The 14,709-nt window shown below is 41.9% G+C and overlaps 1 protein-coding gene across 1 annotated transcript; it reads right to left on the reverse strand.

Annotated features, from left to right (window-relative positions):
• Window positions 1-9,401: 9,401 nt before the first annotated feature.
• rrs1 (ribosome biogenesis regulator 1 homolog) lies at window positions 9,402-10,936 on the reverse strand. The gene has a single exon (XM_061239748.1). It carries the CDS (start codon window positions 10,895-10,897, stop codon window positions 9,860-9,862), a length of 1,038 nt encoding a protein of 345 aa, XP_061095732.1. The 5' UTR covers window positions 10,898-10,936; the 3' UTR covers window positions 9,402-9,859.
• Between the last annotated feature and the right edge of the window lie 3,773 nt (window positions 10,937-14,709).

Consider the following 14,709-nt stretch of genomic DNA (forward strand, 5'->3'; position numbering starts at 1 on the left):
CTGCTCCAAATGAAAAAGCAGGAACAACTCTTGTCTTGCCGACTGGTTTGAATTGTAGGCTACTCAGCAGATGGTTTTGACAGTCTTTAATCCCACACACACTGAACGGCACGTTCTGAGAGATTTTGTTTTAAATCAAGAGGGTGAATAAACCGACGACGCCGTTTTAAAAAAAGCTTTGCGGTTCACAAATGAGACCTTACTATAAAGTGCTTAGCAAAAACTTAATCTTAAAAACCTCCAGGATTCAGAAGAATAGTCTATTGTAAGCCGTCCCCCTGGAGTGCCGCGGCTCCTTGGTAAACGCACCTGCGATCCATTTGAATAGCCAAATATTTGTCCCACACTCGCATGTCTTCTATCTCCTGGATGACTCTACTCCAGCCAAAGTTTTGCTCTTTAGACAGCGAGAGAGCCCCTTGTGTCTATATTAGCCCCCTGTGGTTCGTCATCACAGTTAAAACAAGTGTGGGCTCTGTGGCACAGCGGGGCAAACGTGTCAGACCTGGTGCCCCCCCCCCCCCCCCCCATCTCCGTAAGAGGCAGCCGGCGCGAGTTGCCCTTGCCCAAGCTGTCCACCAGCGCTGGCATGATATTTTTTCGAGGGGCGGGGGGCTGGTCTACATTTCCTGTTGTATCGGCTGTGGCTGGCCTGAATGAAAAGATCTTTGAGTGAACAGGCTGGACGGCCGCGTAGCAGAGCAGACTTTGTGGAACTAGTGAGAGTTGTTTTAGCGTTGCCAGGACGACTTGCATAACAATGATGCTATTTCTTTAGGAGAGGAAAGAAAACATTTAACTCTGGAATTACTCATTTACACGCCTTAAACGGGCCTACTAGGGTTTTACTGGACACTGTTGACCAGGATGCCTGTTCGGTATAATGTGTACACTGAATTATGTTTAGCATGTTATAATAATCTGCCACGTATAACATTTGTATCAAAAAAATTGGAAATAACTGCATTGCATTTTTTGGGGTTGCATGAAAATCTTGTTTAATGTTTAATATGAATCACAAGTTACTCTGTTGGTCCCCCAATTAACTCATAACCTAAACAAATTAAAATGATCATTCAATAGAATTGCAAGTTTATATTCAAGATGTTTGTATGAATAGAGGAAATTATAATATTTGAACATATTATATTATCCATCCATCCATCCATCCATCCATCCATTATCTGAACCCGCTTATCCTGATCAGGGTCGCAGGGGGGCTGGAGCCTATCCCAGCATACATTGGGCGAAAGGCAGGAATACACCCTGGACAGGTCGCCAGTCCATCGCAGGGCACACGCACCATTCACTCACACACTCATGCCTACGGGCAATTTAGACTCTCCAATCGGCCTAACCTGCATGTCTTTGGACTGTGGGAGGAAACCGGAGTACCCGGAGGAAACCCACGCAGACACGGGGAGAACATGCAAACTCCGCACAGAGAGGCCCCGGCCGACGGGGATTCGAACCCAGGACCTCCTTGCTGTGAGGCGGCAGTGCTACCCACTGCACCATCCGTGCCGCCATATATTATATTATATTATATTATATTATATTATATTATATTATAAACATACACTCAATTTATTAGGTATTTATTAGACTTATGTTTTAGACTTATTGGGTGTAGCCTATCCACTTAGAGGTTTGACACAATGTATGTTCAGAGATGCTCTTCTGCATACCACTGTTGTAATTTGTGGTTATTTGTGTTACTGTCACATTCCTGCTAGCTTCGACCAGTCTGGCACCAACAATCATTCCACAGTCAAAGTCACTTCCCCATTCTGTACCTCCAGACGACATCTGTTTTACAAATAATTAGAAAATTAGAAAATTTACACATCAGAATTTTGTGTGTCCATCTATGTGCAAACCATTTCACTCGTTTCCAATGAAGTGTACAAAAGTGATGTTATCACATTTGCTTCCATAAAGTAAAAAGGAATCAGCGACTATTGTGTGATTTATATTTTTTAATGACCAGGTTGGTAGAATCTGGATAATATATCAAATAATATTTAATAATAATAATAATATCTGTCCCCCCTATGGATGAATTTTACTAAAGGATTGCTGACTGGAAAGCAAACTGTATATGACAGTTCTCAGTAGTTTTTGTTGTAACAATTTTTTAAATCAGGAATGAATGCATTTGGAGGTCACTGTATAGAGCAATCACATACATACATTACCCAGGGCAGATAATAATAAATCTGTCAAATTCACAAGGCATAATAGTTAGAGACCATTACAAAAGAGAACAGCCAGGAAAGTCCATTGCCAACATGGAAAGAAAGGGAAAGGTAGAGCTACAGACACACTCATGAAATGTTTTTACAGACATGAATAGTGGAATCCCTTTACTTGGTATTAAATTGATCTGAAAATGCATTACTCTCAGTAGCAAATGCATTTGTCCTATTAGTGCCACACTGTCAGTGCTTACAAAGCCCCCTTTTTTCTCCGCCACCCAGTAATTACGGCATTAGATCTTAATAAACACCATTAAAATCCCTCTAAGAAGCCTTAGTCTTTCTGAAATGTACTGTTGCAGAAGCAGAGGAACAGGCTGGCACTCCCTCTCCCATAAGTCGCTGTAGACTGCTGCCATGACGATGGTTACCTGACAGCAATGGCATCTCACTGAGTCACCACAATTTCACATAGAAGCTGTTGGATTCCTTCATTCACTTCTAGCGACAGGAGCTGGTCAGTCAGGTTGGAAGGCCCCGTTTGTGGCCCCCTGGCATTGGCAGGTCCTCCTGGGCTTGGACAGGATCCTGTGGAGCAGGCTGGGGGAGCCATGGGCCGGGTCCCTCACGAGCGGGAGAGAGGCCCCATGCCCCAGAGCCAGGAAAAGGCCTTCCTCCCCACCCCTCTGGGACCTCAGCTTGCACCCGCCAGGGGAACAAAGAGGAAACAACAAAAACAAAGGCCCTGTTTATTCCCGGTGACCCAAATTCCAGCGCTTTCAGGCAGGGACAAGGACATGGCTGTTGGCCTGCGCTGAGGCTGCTGCGGCTCTGAAGAACAGTCCACCCACCGCTGCGTGCCAGCCAGGAGCCCAGAGCTGCGCGCCTTTCTCAGAGCCCCACCGGCCCAGAGGTGCAGTATAGCTCTGGTTTTGGCCCTGGAGCTCACCGCAGGCAAAGCCAGGAACAACACTGTAAACTGTCCACTTTGTGTAGTAATTGCAATAGTGGCAAACAAAAAAAAAAAGGCCAGGTTATTCAGAGGGACGTCACTTCTGGCGTCACATTTGTTCAGGTTTTCAGTGAATTATGAGCTGTAATATTATAAATACAATATAGCAAAATTATTTCAGTACAAAATATTTGAAAGTGAATATCTGCCCCCCCCCCCAGTTAATCTCAGATAATACTGTTGCAGCGCACGACAATGTTATCTTTCTCTTTGTTAAACAGAGATACGTTATAGTCACAGAGCGTGCATTGAGTCTGTCAGATTCATTGTTATTGTAAATGTGCGTATCTGGCACACAGTGCACCCAGACTGTGCGAGAGCGAGCCCCAGAGATAGCAGGAATAGAGTCTCGGTGGCCCTCAGCCCTGCCGTGCGCTGGGGGCCGGGGGTGAGAATTGATTGGGGCGAGCGTGTAATCTGTGTGCATTGTCAGCTAATGAAGTATGAGATGGGCCACCTGCTCGGGGTGTGCTGGGTGTGGCGGTGGGGGCAGGGAGGGGGGTTGGGCGGTCCAGGGTTGCGGGTGTAACAGCTGCTGGGACAGAGGAGAGCTCACCCGCGCATGGGGAGGGAGGGAGGGAGGGGGACTTACTCTGTACTGCCTCCCAGGACATCTGCAGTCCCAGCCTGGACTGAGTTCCTCTGTAATGAGCTTGCCAAAGGTTTCACAGGCTCTTGCTTCTGAAAACACAATTGCCCCACCACTCGTTTTCACCACCATTTTTACATCCATATTAGCCTTGACCAGTCCTACCATGTGTGTGCAAACAGGCATCTGTACAGCAATTCTTAAGAGAATATTAATTAAGACATTGTCAGAAAGAACTTTTCACAGTAAATACACTTTCACATTTGAAGTTTTAATATAATTTCACTTAATTTTCACAAGGCTCTGTCTAATTTTCTTTCACAATAAATTGATCTGTTACATTAATCTGACTACATTACATTACATTATTACATTATTACATTCATGGCATTTGGCAGACGCTCTTATCCGAAGCGACGTACAACAAAGTGCAAAGTGCATACCCATAACCAGGGATAAGTGCGCTGAAAGACCCTAGAGGGAAGTACAATTTCAACTGCAATTTCAACTAACCAGCCTCTGCTCAGTAGTATGAGCAGAACATTTCCTCCAGTAACATTTTCTCACATAAGTGGCCGGGAAGTACCCTTGCTACCCATTGAGCAACTGTCCAAACCACCAAGATTCATCATCTTTGAAAAGCAATCGAATGACGTAACGCCGCACAACTGAAGTTCGTCAAGCCTACGAGGTTGGCAGTTGACTACTACCACCACCTAGAGGACAAATTTCTAATTACATTCACAATCAACCAAAGAGAACGGGATGTGAATGTATCATTTTTATATAGTCTATTGAATTTATTTACAAATTTACGGCATGTTAATATTTCACAGCAGATCATCGAACACCAAGTTCAATATGCCTACCTTATAGAGAAAGACATATTAAATCGCTCTTAGTGGAAATACAATTATTATGGATTTTAATTATACAGTTAATACCGTTGGCAGCATACAAGCTACCCTTCAAACTTAATGTACCTGAAAAAGCTATGTCAGGGAAACAAGGGCCAATGAAGACTCTGCAGGTGTTACAATAGGTCACAGAAAATACAAACTGTGCACAAAAGGGGGAGTTTTATATGTAAAACAAAGATGTTTATTATTGTAATATATGACTTTGATGAAAATAATCATATGGTATGGTTATTAGTAGTTCACCTTTTACCAATGGTATCTACACAGAGGACTAATAATACCTGTATTAGTTAATATTAACATAATCTGTTCATAATCTATTTCAGAAATTGAAGTTAATAACTTGCCTTCTCTGCCCCTTGTTGTCTGTGTCTTGACCTGTTCACTGTAGAAAGATGAGAAATGAATCAACAGTTTGCCAGAGTAAAGAAAGAGAAGCATAATGTATGCACAGTGCTCATGTACTTGAACATTTCAGACTTGGTAAAAACACTTAAAGAACTATCACCGACTAATTATTACTATCAACTAATTATTGCTCATAACTAACATTGCAGTGCCTCAGTACATAGCTAGTATATAGTACAGTACAGTGTACAGTACATAACATAATATAGTCTCAGTCCATAACTAGCTAGTAAGATTTCCCAACACAAGCCATGCGTTTAATCCCTCCACTCACCTTGTGGAGAGATGACAGTGGTGAAGACCTCGTAATGTCCATTGCTCTGTAAGTAAATATGCTGCATCTCACACTCCTGACCCTGGAGACGCGGATGGCCAAACTCTGACTCTCTCTGTGTTTTAAAATGAAATGGGCCACTAATCCATTGCTGTGGGAGTTGTGCATAAAGTGCACATAAACACATTCTGTTAGGAAAATGCTTTTATCTAACAATGATCCCCCCATCCTGTTTTTCTTTACATTGCCTATTCTGTATATCAGGGATTTGTATTCTCTCAATGAACACCTATGAACTTGTGAATATTTACAAGCTGAGTGCACCAGAACCCAAGAAATGTAAATGCTTTCAGTAGTGAAATAGTAAAATAAGTCAAAATAAGAAACGTATTTCACAGTAATGAATAAAATGCATGGCAAATAAATATTGCTTAAAAATAGATCTATGGCTCCAAACATCATGGCCAAAGACTGAAGTTGAAAACCAGCCAGCTGGCTAATACTGGCACATTTACATTAATATTGATGTTAATGTACATTGTCCTTGTAAAGATACATTGGTAAAAAAAACATTATTTTTTTTAGAATCAATTTAGGAGCCTAAAAAAATTGTTCTTTCGCCATCTGGCACAAGGCAGGAGTCAGTGTGAGGTTGAAGTTTGTCTGGGCTCAATAACGCGCTGAATTAATGTCCCGTGCTCATAGGGGTTGATGGGTTTTTGATTGATGCCTTCAGCAGGCGGAATCGGGCCCCGTGCGCCCTGTCAACAGATGGGGTTTAAGATGGGAGCATCAGAGCCACGCTGTTGGCCCACATCAGCAGTCAAACAGCATCCATCAGCGCAGAGCAGGAGATTATGCAGTCATTTAGAAAGAGAAAATCCCTCTCAGTGCACCATCTGAAAAACTCTTCCCTCATAACATGTACAATGAAGACTACAATGAAATAAAGACATGTTCACTTATAAATGCAATACTGTTTCATGCGAGAGAGACTGAAAGGGAACAATGACTAGGCTTAATTTAATTGTCCCCATGAAAGTAGATCATAGACCAAAATAGACCAATGCAAGACAGTATTTACTGACAAAAGCTTTGCAAGAAGGGCTGTAACATGCTTGGCAGTTATGGAATTCTGATATATTTGGTGCCATGTTCATGGAGGAGACAGATTTCAGCCATCCTCATGGAAAGAACATTGGTGCCTTATTTTGCCAGAAAGGTGATCATGTTTGCTTGCCCCCTTGTGTCCCTGATCCTTCCCATCTGATATACGGTATATAAATGATATAAATTGTGCAAAACCACATTTTTCTTGACACTTTACTTTCAAGACTGCACAAAATATCTCTGTTATGAAACCATTTTTTTAAAGGAAAAATTCTACCCAAACATCAGTGAGTACACTAAGTGAGCACTTTATTAGGTCGTTATTACTTATTTTTCTGCTGTAGCCTATTCACTTAAGAGGTTTGACATGTTTTGTGTTCAGAGATGCTCTTCTGCATACCACTGTTGTAATGTGTGGCAATATGTGTTACTGTCACCTTCCTGTCAGCTTTGGCCAGTCTGGCCATTCTCTGACAATCATTCCACGGTCAAAGTCACTTAGATCACATTTCTTCCCGATTCAGACATTTGGTCTGAAAAACAGCTGAACCTCTTGACCATGTCTGCATGCTTTTATTTAATATTTAATCACGATTGGCTGATTAAATATTTGCATTAACAATCTGGTGTACAGTTCTACCTAATAAATTGCTCAGTGAATGTATTTCAGCTATTTAGACCTTACTTATTTAAAGGCTATCACTAGTAACAGGTTTAACAAGCATGCATACATGCACACTACTAAAAATATAAATATTCTAAAAAAATGTTGTTGGGAAATAGCCCTGGTTCTGTACTATATCAAACATTAGCGTATGCTGTTGTGGAAACATTCTGCCTGGCCACCTGTGCGTCTGACAGAACATGGTGAAAGACAGATCCAAAAGTTGATGTCTCTCTGTTAGCATCTGATGAAGATTAGCCACTCCACTTATAGATAGTCCACATATAAACAGCACAATATTTTTTGAAAAATCACATTAATATCCAGACGAGAGATCCTCGGTACAAGGGATAGTGTATGTGAGGAAGCATGGATAATCATGCTTGATCATGAATAAAGCAGCAAAGTAAGGCTTTGCAGAGGTGTGATGAGACCTCCATGAACCCCTTGCAATGGCATGTCACGGTTGTTCACCGTCTCAAACAATGAGAACTCGCAATAACGGCCAGTACGATACAATAGTTAAAACAATACTTCGTTTTTAGAAAGAAATCATTCTACATGGCAGACTACAATGTAAGTACGTTATCTCTAAATGACAGCAATGTAGAATGGCTTATTCTTTGGCTTGTAACTTATTACACTGAGTAGCAGTACAGTGGGTGGATGGATGTCAATGGTTTTTGAACATGGAGTACATTAACTACCATTTACACATCCATATTCTTGTGCTTCCACCTGTGTCACATGAAAAATGAATGCACATGCAGGGAATTTCCTTGACATTCAAAAATCTTGGTACCTACACATATGGAAAAACATGGTAACATTAATATAGCAGGAACATCGAACTTCAGTGTGACCAACCTGACTCTATGCCATCGAACACACCACTGACATCCAGATCACAAGGGAAGAAAATGGCGTCTGTTCACCCAGCCCTGGCGTCCAAGTGCAAACAGAGGTGTATCTGTTAGACCCAGTCAGACAGGAAATCACTATTTCAGGACACGCACAATCTTGGCCATTCACGCCAGCCAGCATTGCCAGGGTACATGCCAGAGGAAACCTGTAGTAGGACTACTAACACCCACGGGTATCACATTACCCCCCCCACCAACATATCCTAGCAATGAAAATAAAAACATTGGTGTACATATTATGGAATTGGCCCTTCCCATTTTTCCTGAATTTGACACTGTATCATGTTTAGTGCCTAGGTGGCCACAGCATTTACTGAACCTACCATTTTTTGGACTTGGCAAGATGTTGGACATGCCCAGGTACAGTATGGGGGCTGGTTAAATCTGACAACCAGTGTCTTATTGGTACAGAATTCCAGTGCATGGCTGTGCAGATGCACAAAATGGCCACTCTCTGCCAATCAGTCTAACCCATCTGGCATGGACTGCATCAGGGCAAATGGCAATTTAATACATACTGAGTAACCCAAATGGATCTACTAGCAGTGGCAGCTCAAACAATAGAACAATAGCGGGCACCCCAGAGACCCACAGTGCATGTGAAAAGAACTGTTCAAGCAGAAAGACACAACTTATTAATTTGGCCCAAAGCATGCTAACCAAGAGGCATGGCTGCACATTACAGCAAGCGGATGTTATGGCCTTTCAGAATGATCACATGGTTAAGTGCACATATAATGTAAATCCAATACGCACCAAGGGTCACCGAAAATGTTGTTGACAGGCCTATTCTAGTGAATAAATTGGAACGCCAGAAATTGCCACTCCAAAAACACGCTTCATGGCTATGCCTGAACTTTGTATACCAAAGCAAGTGTTTGATTGACTTATTTTCCTGCAGTTAGAAATGTGTGCATGCATTTAATATACATTTAGTTTCATATTTTAATGCAATACAAAATGTATATCATTGAATGCTTACCATTTCAAATAAGTTTTTTTGCATAACCATAATTGATTACAGTGTATACAAAATTGATCATAGCCTGCCAACTTAAGCAAAGATTTATTAATTTCATAATGAATGCTGGCCCCTCGATGCAAAGGGATGGCACATTGAAACAAGAGTTCTAAAAAGGTCAAAACATGCCCTTAATAGGTAGCCACACACATTAATGCAAATCAGTTTACATGCAAAGGGCAAGGCAACCTACATTACACATCACTGTGGAACATCAGTTGGACATAATACCACAATGCCTCAATACACCATGTAATACAAATGCACAAGCAAACATGAAAATTGTTTTATTACATAATCCAATAGATTTATTTCATGAGACCATTTGTTTCAAAGTAATCTTACAAAAGCAAATACAATTTCAGAACGGTTAAGATTATTTGCTGGTGGATTTAATGATCACATATTGGGCTAATACAAAAGCAGCAAAAACACAGATGACAATTACCCATACTGATTATCTCGTTTGTCGCTAGATATTTTGTATTTACAACATTTTAACGATGGCGGTTAAATACCCCCATTGACGACTAACGTTATCCCGAGTACCAAGAGTGAACACAGGACAACGCATAGGCTATATTATAGCAACTTCAGTTTCGGGCAAGAGGCACTTATAACCTGGATTTTAAAATCCTGGATATTTCAACGACAAATTTAAAGAAACAAAAGAAGATTTAAAGAAAAATGTAAATTCTTAGACAGCATATAACGAGAAAAAATAAACTACCAAACAAGAACTATCGTTTCCCCAGCTTCATACGTGGTTTGCGGTTTTTACCACCCTTGGCTGACCCGGTTCCTTTCCCCTTTTTCCCCGAAAAATTTCCCTTTCCCTTTCCCTTTCCACCCTTCTTTCCTGGGCGACCTTTCTTTTTGGAATCAGACTCCATGTCCTCTTCTCTCATTTGCTTGTTCACCGCTTTGTTGATGTCCAGTCGGGGCTTTTTGCCGTCCATAATTTTCAAAATGTCCAGCTGTTTTTGCTTTTCAGTGGAGAAGTCCCCAATGAGAGGTTGAAACTTCCTTTTCTTCCCAGTATTTCTGGGCGCCTTCTCCTTTGGTAGACGGTCTTGAAATTTACCGACCGAAGCGGTGGACAGTTTAGCCACATGCACTGCTTTCTCCAGCTCGGATTTGGACTGCTGTCCGGTTGGTGCAAGACCAATCCCTGGCACTTTTATCTTCTGTGCCCTGGCAATGTTCCGCAAACGATTTAACTCGTTCTTTGCCACTCTCTCTTTCTTGGCCTTGTTGCGCTTCGCGAACTGGTCCTCATTTGGATCCGCGGTCTCAGGAACTTCAAGAAGCCACTCTTTCGTGTCATCCTTGGCACGTTTGTAGCCCCATCGCCTTTTCCATTCCTTATGCACGTCGTCCCACATCAAGTTAGTTTTCTTTTTCTTCTGGATTCCCTTCAGTTTGGCGAACTCCTCCCATTTAGTCGGGGGTCTGGGCTTCGGTGGTGGCTTTTCCCTGGGCAACCGAGTAGTTGGTTCGGGTAATTTGGCAACTATTACCTCATCAACTCTCTCGGTGGGCAATTTCCAGATCTCGTTGAGTAGCAGCTGTGCGTTATCCCGGGCCAGAGAGCGCAGAAACTCGTCTTTTTTATTCTCCCTGAACTCTCGAATACTAGGCGGATTCTTGTCTAAAGCGAGCATGTTACCTAGGTCAAATTCTAGATCAAGCTCTTTGATTACTGTTATACTTTTGAGTTTCTCTGCTTCATCTTTCTCAGCTTTAGCCAACACGTCTTCTATACTGCAAGTTGCCATTTTGAAATGCAGTGCACATGTCCCACATGTGCATGCGCAATGAATATACAAGTTGAAAGGTTAAGTAGATTTTCTTCCGGGTCTTCATTGCAACTACAACAGCAACTTCGGAAGACTCCACGAGATGGAGCTATAGTAGTACTTTTTACTGATATATATTTTGGAGTCTTTATTCTATAAAAACAACCGATTCTAGGTGACCCGGTGATTTCGTCTCCGATGGCGCTTCGTTTATTTTTTCTCCGGTTCCATCAAAACCACTGAATTAGCAAAGAGGTTAAACCCATTCGTCAATCATCTTGTGTTTGTTAATGTGTTATTTCACCCAAATCTGTGTTGTGCTGTGCCAGAATCGCACCATGGGCTACTTCGCCAAATAGGTAGACCTATTTCAATAGATGGAAAGTAGCCTACACTTGTTGCAGATGTCATCTTTCTTTTCACCCGGGTGGCAAAATGAATGACTGTTTATTGAAATGAATCTGCACCCATCGAACCAAATTTACACCTCAAAGGATAATTCCTCTGACGGCTAAATGCAATCTTGCTAGTTATGGTATTTGAAAATCGTTCAACTGAGCAAGGCCGGCCTTATTCTGGATTTAGAACAGGTGAGTTAGTGGCGGTGCAGCCATCGATAGTCCAACATCTTTGCTGTGCACGTGCTATCAAATCAAAATGAAAATGAAATCAAATTTGTATCATCTGAAATTAGGCACTTTACAGAGCTACTGTCAACATCAGTGTTGGGAAGAAGAAAGAATGTCAGACATACAGGAGGTAAGGTTCAAGTAATGTAGCTTGAAAATTCCTTATTTTCGGCTACCCATATATATATATATATATAGTTTTTATTCCATCGCTCATCAAGTCTAGTGTTCATCATTTCTTACCATTACCACTAGACTTGATGAGAGATGGGGAAAAAAAACTGTTAGGCAAGTAAATGTTTAAAAGTGCATTTGTCAAAAATATGAGTCGTGTGTATCCCTGAGGGATTCAGTGTAGATCCCTGCCTGTCAGTCATAGTTTGTGATTAACGTATATGCCAATCACATGTCATGCCACAGCCCTCAAGAGTAGTTGCACAAAGCAGTGTGGTTCATTTGGCATCCTGAGCTTCGGGGGGGTCAACCCCCTTCAGTGTTGCGGTCTCACACTGCATCACTTATACTGGTGGTCACAGTTGGAGTGGTCTCTGGAGCAGTGTGGAGTTGTGTGCATTCGTAACTCAGAGTCATCGATCTACGGCTTTTCTGTGTTCCAGATCCGTAACTTGTAGATTTACTTTTTGATCTACCTCCTGTCCAAAACTTTAAATAGAAATAGAAGAAGAAAAAAATTAAATTATGAAATGATTACTTTGAAAATGTATATCATATCCAAGTTGACTTAAAAAATGGTTAAATTAAAATTTAACTTTGACTCTGGCTTTAAAAATTTCTTTAAAAATTGGGCCAGCAACATACTGGCCTTTTTCATTTTTGCCTTTCTGCTACTCTGTAAAGCATTTGCGTGACAGTTTTCTGTAAAATGTCTGATACAAATAATATAGAATTTATTTGAACATGAGCTAATTTGCATTTGCCTTCCACATGTTCTGTCCGAGGTAACATTAAACTGAATTTACCTGTTGACCTCTCTGATGCTACATAGTCCTTTCTTCAGTTTAAAGGAATTGTGTTAGCAGGGGTGGTGAGACACATCACAGCACGGTGATGAGTATCTGTGGAGACAAGCAGAAGAGACACTGAGAGAAACCCCATACAGTTTGTCAGCTTCAGAAAGAGCAATTTCCCTGATGCCCTTTTTAGTATCTCCATAGCATGGGACAGACAGCTCAATCTTCCTGAGTATGTCAGTGCTGTGCACAGGAAACGGCACTCTTGGCCCTTTCTTGTTTGGTCACAAGGTTAGAAAGTGGCGCTCACTGCCCAAAGAAGATAAACACATGTACAACGGAGCCAAATAGGGTGAAAGGGGGAGAGAACAGGAGGCAAGAAGAAAAATGACTCTGATACCATGTGAAGATGGAGCTCATTTTTTCTGCTTCTTTTTTGTTTGTGAGTTGACAGGGTAATTAATATGTCTCTAATAGGAAGTGCTGCTGATGGGTCTGCCTCTTGAGAAGCGTCAGATGACAAGCAATATATTTTTTGAGACAGTCACTGAATACACAGGGCTTTATTTAAAGACCTTGCAATATGCTGTAAACCCATCCAGGTGTTTCAGTGAAACTGAAATACTTCTGACTTTTCTGCCTCTTGCGACTTTTTTGTGTTTCGTTTTAATTGAACCGAGGCAGGCAAATTGACACCACCGTTAAGTGAAAACGAATGGCGCGAATGAAGAAATCGTCTATTTGTTTGTCGTACAGAACACCCACAGCACAAGCTGGCGAAAATGAATAAAAGTGACGTAAACCCAGTTTATGCCATTCTGAGACATTTATAGCAGTGACCTTCCAAGTGCTCATCACACCTCAAGGGAGAGAAGACTGCTAAAGAAGTAGCTGTTAAAGTTGATGTGGATGTTGTCATGGCTCATAGGCATATGATTACAGTCTTAACACTGTATTTGACTCTGTGAGCCCTCTCAGTTTAAAACACCAGCAGCACTTTTTATTGCACAGTGGTATTGTACTGTAGAAACAGACCTGTTTATAATTGGCTGAAAGTCGTGATTTCCCACCAAAAATCACGTACTAGGACGGAGCAACAAGCAGCAATGTTTTATTTTTGGGGTGCACTAATTATATTCGGCATTAAACTGTGAAAGCGAAGGTGCTGACAGCCATGGAAATGAGACCACAAATGACGTTTGTATCTGCGCCTGCAGGTAGAGTGCTGGTGAACATCTTAATGAATAGCTGGCAGACTCGGCTGACGCATATTCTCCTGCCACCTCCATGGCGTCAGCGAACGAGACGGAGAGCTTTTGTCTTTTCTGAAGCTCTCCATGTTGCGGACTCGTCCATCAGTCCGTGCTACCCACGGCAGAGTGGCTTGTGTAAATTCCATCACCAATGGGTGTTGCCCCCCCCCCCCCCCCCCATCCCCCATCCCCCTCACCCACGCTGTCATGAATCTAATCACTGCTGGGTTCAGCAGAGGTCTGCTGAAACGCATACTTATTAGGTTCATCACACAATCAAGCCCATTTTCTCTAAACTCACTCATAAATTCCAATTGCCTGGGGGACAGTTCTCCTGGATCATAATTCAGGTTCATTTTTATAAATAAATATAAACAACAAGTTGATTTAATTAGACATGCCCTGTAGCGGCACCGTCATATTTGCAGCATTTTATATTTAGTGGACTTGATGTTATATTATTCATAGCAGGTGACTATAGATGAAATTTCAACCCCGCCCCCACCCGGTGCCTTAGTGTTGCTGTTTTTTAAAGAATCAAAATCTATGTGCTGCTTTTTTCCCGTGGACATCCTTGGAGTGACTCTTCTTTAACAATTACAGCCGTCTGTCTCACTCCTCAAACAAATTCACAAATGAAGCAATGCAGAGTCTAAGTTTTGTATTCTTTGTTGTGCGAGGGGACTTGTCAGTCTCCGCAGAAAGCTAGGTGTTGTGAGTGTTTATTTCTCAGCTGAGGTCAGACTGTCATCCATAGCTGCTGGGGGGCGAGCCTCTTTCCGCAGGCTCACACTGTAACACCTTGTGACTGGTGGCACCTTGGATGAGTGTTCCCAATTGTGATCCATGAATCACGGAGTCGCGGATGTCAGTTAACTGGATGCTAAGTATTTTGAAATTAGCCGTGGGCTTTACACTTATCTTGGTGACATATTATG

The sequence above is a fragment of the Conger conger genome, chromosome 4 (assembly GCF_963514075.1).
Source record: "Conger conger chromosome 4, fConCon1.1, whole genome shotgun sequence".
Lineage (NCBI taxonomy): Eukaryota > Metazoa > Chordata > Actinopteri > Anguilliformes > Congridae > Conger > Conger conger.